Source organism: Scyliorhinus torazame, chromosome 16 (genome assembly GCF_047496885.1).
Source record: "Scyliorhinus torazame isolate Kashiwa2021f chromosome 16, sScyTor2.1, whole genome shotgun sequence".
Taxonomy (NCBI): domain Eukaryota; kingdom Metazoa; phylum Chordata; class Chondrichthyes; order Carcharhiniformes; family Scyliorhinidae; genus Scyliorhinus; species Scyliorhinus torazame.
Window position 1 is genome coordinate 15,204,229 of NC_092722.1, and position 6,000 is coordinate 15,210,228.

The following is a 6,000-nucleotide window of genomic DNA, read 5'->3' on the forward strand; positions in this document are numbered from 1 at the left end:
TCCACCTACCCTGCACATCTTTGGGTTGTGGGGGTGAAACCCACGCAGGCACAGGAAGAATGTGCAAACTCCACACGGACAGTGACCGAGGGCCGGGATTCGAACCTGGGTCCTCAGCGTCATAGTCCCAGTGCTAACCATTGCACCACCGTGCTGCCCTTTCACCGGTGTATAAATGATCAAATCCTTTTGTTAATAGAAAACAAAAGCACAAGAAATCGAGGCCTCCGACTGGTCTCTTCCAACCAGCCACTAGACAGGGATAGGATTTGGTGCTATGTGGCCATTTTGGATAGGCCTGCAGACTGGCTTAACCCTTAGTCCATGAAGACAGTGAAGAAAGACTGGCTTGTAGTGGACTATCTCTGAAGATAGCTCAGAATGGTAAAATTACAGCAGTGATCTTGCACGGATTTTTGCATGCATTAAAGTGCTTTATGACTTGGCTAAAATCACAAGCACAGATTTAACTGTCAATAAATATACTCCGCAAAATAATCCTGTCAGCCGTAGCTCAATAAGTGGCACTCTCACCTCTGAGACTAAAGGTATTGGTTTAGGCCCCCCCCCCTCCAGAAATCTGAGCTTCCATTTGAGGACAACACTCCCACCGCCAATATTGAGGTAAAACGGCACTGTCAGGTGAGATGTTAAACAAAGGCCCTGTCTTCCCTCTAAGGCGGATGTGAAAGATCCCATGGCAGTATTTTTAAGAAAAGTAGAGGAGTTATCCCCAGTGTTCAGGTCAACATTTTTCTGTCCACCAATCAAAATCAGTTATCTGGTAATTATCACATTGTGCTTTCTGGGAAATTGCTGTTTGACAATTAAATTGGCTATTGGCCTGAGCCAGTTTAGTGGGGGAGAGGGGGGGGGGCGATGTTTGAGAATGTGGCTATTGTGAAACAGAATGCTTTCCCTTTGGGGTCACGCAATGTCAGAATCGAGCATTCCCAGATCAGGCTTGGTGCAAAATAAAGCTTGTTAGGAAAGAGGACCAGGAGGAAGTCACTCACCCCCTCATGCTCGTCCTGCTGCCATTTAATTATAGATCAAGAGCTGACCAGTATCTTACTGTCAACCCACCATGGTTCCACGTTCCCTCAATGCACTTATCTAATAAATATTAATCAATGCCAATGTTGGCATTTTCAATTGAAAAACCACCCCCGCTCACCACCCCCCCCCCCCCCCCCACAGCTTTTTTGTTAAAGTGAGTTCCAGAGTGCCTGTCATGTTCTTTCCCAATTTCAGATCACCACCCCATCCAGTTCCAATGTCAAACATCTATTTCCCATACCAGCCATCCACTGAACATAATCAAAGGCAGTTGCCAACTTAACGCTTGATCGATTCAGATTTGTGCATTGGGCCCAACCCTGAAAAAGCATGGGTTAAAATTGCTCCAAATTCCTTTCCCCTGTGATCCCTACAGCCACTGAATGAAGGAAATTTTCATTCCATGAAAACAGCCTGGACCTGATCCAATACCCTAGGCATAAAAGACCGATGTTTAAACTCACGCATCTTGAGTGATTCCGAATTGCCTTTTATTTTTGTTTCCACAACTAAACCTATTTTGAAGGAGTTAATGCTTCTTTCAGAACAGCACAGAGAGGAATTTGGTACAAGCATACTCAAGGCTGGATTTTTCCTGCGTGCTTCTGAAGCCGTCTGTGAGGTTCAAATGTGGGTCAGAAACTGCACTGTGTGGGGAACAGTGGTCGTGATTTTCCCTGTGGTGGCCAATTAATGGCCAAAGGACAGGCTCGCAGTCTAGTTAAGGCTCTTGAATCTGGAGAGCCAACAAGAGGCCTGGCAGCTGGAAAACAGATTGAAATTTCATAGAATTTTCATAAACTTTACAGTGCAGAAGGAGGCCATTCGACCCATCGAGTCTGCACCGGCTCTTTGAAAGAGCACCTACCCAAGCCCACATCTCCACCTTATCCCCATAACCCAGTAACCCCACCCAACACTAAGGGCAATTTTGAACACTAAGGGCAATTTAGCATGGCCAATCCACCTAACCTGCACATCTTTGGACTGTGGGAGGAAACCGGAGCACCCGGAGGAAACCCACGCACACACGGGGAGAACGTGCAGACTCCGCACAGACAGTGAACCAAGCCGGGAATCAAACCTGGGACCCTGGAGCTGTGAAGCAATTGTGCTAACCACCATGCTACCGTGCTGCCCCTCGATGGTACCTAGATGGTAATTAGGGCCGAGGGCTCTTCACAATGGAGGGACCCTCCAACTTTTTAAGAGCTTAAATTTAAAACATGAGCTTTGGAGCAGGGCCACTGGGTTGGGTGGGGAACCCTTCTCCGGAGTGACGTGCACAAACAAACATGGAGGCCTGAGGCCTGCCTGGAACACTTGCCCGGCTGCCGCCTGTCTGGTGCTAGGAGGCTGCCTTGAGACAGCTAAGCTGGTCCCTGCCTCCCACGGAACCGAGAGGCTGTGTTGGAGTATCCCAGTCAGCCTCCTTTATTTGGGCTTGTGGTATTTCACAATCAAATTGGCTACCTGCCTCTCGTAGGCCACCACCCCACACCCAACCTGCCCAGTGACAGAATGGGGCCGGGGAAATGGCACACAGGCCGGCAGCGCTATCATGAGGCCGGGACGAAATTTCACGCCCGAAGTGTATTGACATAACCCAGCAGCAGTAACTTCCACTTGTCCTTGTGCCTATGGAAATGGGGCAAGCATGTGTAAAACTCTAAATTCTGCGGTAAATCTCATTCATAGATGAGCAGATAGCTCATCGTCAAGGTGGAATGGGTTGCTGGGAAATAGAGTTCCGATTTAAATCTCTTAACATCAAGCACGTGCAAGCCTGTTTAAAAAAAAAACTCTTCAAGTTACAAAGCCAGTCCGCAGAATGGACAGGGCCAGCCCATAATCCATCCCATTGCCTGCTCCAAAAAACAATTCAAATTGAATCCAATTCATGGTCTTCACAAAAGAGACAAACAAGATCCAAACTGACAAGAAACGGCATTGAAACTCATCTTAGGCTCGAACTGACACTTGATCTTAGCCAAAAGGCCAAATGCAGAGGAAAGGGCCCTATACATTGACACGGCAACATGTTTCAGACCTCAACTGCAGAATGCTTTGCATAAGTCTCGTCTCCATATTACAAAAGAAGATATGGAGTCATTGGAGAACATGCAGAAAGGGCTTCCAGAAATTATACCAGAGCTCAGAGGTTGTGTGTGTTTTCTCTCCAGGAAAGGGAAGGGTGACATCTGACCTGATTGAGGTCTTTAAAATTATGAAGAGTTTGATAGGTTAGGTTTCGAGAATATGTTTGGATTAGGGTTAGGGTTACCCAGAGAGCAGTTACTACCACGGTAGAGTTGAGGTGAATAGCAAAGATACATTTAAGAGGAATCTGAATCAGCTGCTTAAGAGAGAGAAACACAGGCCACATTGATAGGGTTAAATGAAATAAAGTGAGAGGAGCATGAACCCCAGCATGGACCAGATGGGCTGAGTGGTCTGTTACTGTCCTGTGAAAACTGTTATTCTGTCTAATTTATAATCAGTCCATATTCTTGTACTAAATATACATTTTTTAATCTTTCTATTCAATGAGTCCCCTTTATCCTCTTAGTTATAGAAGGCAGTTACAGAATAAATAAGCGAAGGAGGAGGAAGTTAGAGCAGAAAGGCAAGAGGGAGGTTCAAAGAGAACATGGAAAAGCAGGAGAGAATCACATAGAGAAACGAAGAGGGGTAGGAAGAAAGATTGAAGGATGGAGCTGCATAAATCAAGGAACAGGTAGGAGAGGATGAAGGAGATCATTCATTGGCTAAAGAAAACTGCACACAGAATCATGGAAAGCTGGTTGTCGTCACATAGGCAGGAGGAAACATTTATTTTATTTGTTTTAATTTAGAGTATCCAATGCACTCTTTTTTCCAATTAAGGGGGAATTTAGCATGGCCAATCCACCTATCCTGCATATCCTTTTTGGGTTGTGGGGGCGAAACCCACACAAACACGGGGAGAATGTGCAAACCTCACACGGACAGTGACCCAGAGGCAGGATCGAACCTGGGACCTCGGCGCCATGAGGAAACATTTATAAGGGGAGCAGAAGGAGCCACAAGGAGACAAATAAAATTCAGAATGATTAAATGGAGATTAACAGGACAGAGAAAGGAATCACAGAGGTAAATTGAATCCAAGAGGGAATTACACGTGGAAAAATGAAGCATGGGAGAAAATTGTGCAAAGATCAACTAAATGAAAGCGACAAAAATACTGGAAAACAGCAGATTGTATGAAGAATAAATGGGAGCTGTTATTCAGCTCTCCCATATTCCATTGCAGAGTTGGAGCTCACATCCTATAGGACCAGACTCTATCTTATCAAAGGCAAAATGTATTTGTTTTGCACTTTATAAGACAAACACTATTCTATTGAAATGAGATTAATGGGAGATTAAAGTGAGGGATTAATCACCCACACTGTAATGTTCCTAACTCTTCTGAAGTTCACATAGGCTCCACTGGTTATACATTGCAAAAATGATTCATGACACAGTTAAAATTAGTTTGAAGCACATTCCAATCTTTGCATCCATCTCAGAGTTTGAGTTTCATTGGCACAATTCACCTTTACCCAACATATGATTGTACTGTTACTCGAATTCTAACCAGCATGATTGTGACCATTGGGAAACAGAACTGTGCAGGGAGTTATTCCCATCAATCAAACCATCGTTGTCACTTAGCGCTTACTCCTACGATCAGAGACTTACTGGAAAGGTTTGAATGAGTTTTCCCCTTCCAGTGAGCCATATCTTAGCAATCGCATTCAACCCTCAGCACCACCTTTGCCAGTCCCAAGCTCCTCCCCTAGTTCCTGGTCCATTTCCCCAGCTCTTACCTCAATGCCCCATTGCCTCCAGCTCCTGTCCCCAACTCCAGCCTCGTTGCCCTCAGCTCCAGCCCTAGTGCCCCTATTCTGCCCCAGTGCCCCCTGTTCCAGCACCAGTGCCCCCTGTTCTGCCCCACTGCCTCCATTCCTGCCCAGTGTGCTCTATTCCTGCCCCATTGTCCCCTGTTCCTGCCCCACTGCTCCCTATCCCAGCCCTAGTGCCCCCTGTCCCAGCCCCAGTAGCCCCTGTTCCAGCCCCAGTGCCCCCTGACTGAGCCCCCTCTCCCAGCCCCAGTGCCCCCTATTCCACCCCAGTGTCCCCTATCCCAGTGCCCCCTTACCTGTAGCTGGCAGTCCGCTGAGTTGAGCAGCCACTGTAAACAGACCAAGTTGCCGGTGGCCGCCGCATCGTGCGCCGGAGTTGCCCCATTCTTGGCTTTCCTGTTCCCGGGAAGTTTCGCTTCTTCCACCAGGAATTTCAGAGCGTTGAGTTTCCCGGAGCGAGCGGCGTGATGGACGGGAGAAGCTCCCAGATGGTCGGTCACTTTGTGGTGGATCAAACCCTGTTTGTGTAACTCCTGCAGCGTCTGCAGGTCGCCGCTCTTGGCAGCGAGCAGAGAGCGGTCCAACACCATTGTCTCAGTGTTGTGGTCCTCAGATCTCGAATCATTCATTCCCTGCTTTTCTTGCCATCTTTCACTTTCTTACGCGTGACCATTTTACCCTGGCGTCTGCTCCCTTGCAAATCCCTCTGGGCTGTACCATGCTGAATATTTAATTACAGGAGATTTGAATAATCTATGAAAGAGGCGGTACCGGATCAGCCAGGAGGCAAATGGGAAGAGGCGGTGCTCCTCCCCAGCATTACCTGGCTGAAGTTAACAGTGAGGAGGGGGCAGGAAAGAGGGCTTCCTCACTGTGCTTGGTTTTACTGAACTGCCCTTTCGCAATTCTCATTTTGACTGCAACACCCATAGTTCAATGGTGCTTAAAAGAACATCCAACTCCCTTGTAAATTCATCACCGGCTCCTTCAGGGAAAATGTACCATGGGACCAGCAAGGGATTTTTTTTCGACAGTCAATTTTAAACTTCGCATC

General features: G+C 47.1%; 1 protein-coding gene across 1 annotated transcript in view; it reads right to left on the minus strand.

Moving 5' to 3' along the window:
* The window catches only part of espn (espin), a 199,024-nt gene extending 193,288 nt beyond the window's left edge, over positions 1 to 5,736 (minus strand). Inside the window, 1 exon segment of the mRNA XM_072477998.1 lies at positions 5,243 to 5,736. Within this exon segment, the coding sequence (XP_072334099.1) occupies positions 5,243 to 5,575 (333 nt within the window). The 5' untranslated portion in view covers positions 5,576 to 5,736.
* Positions 5,737 to 6,000: the final 264 nt, after the last annotated feature.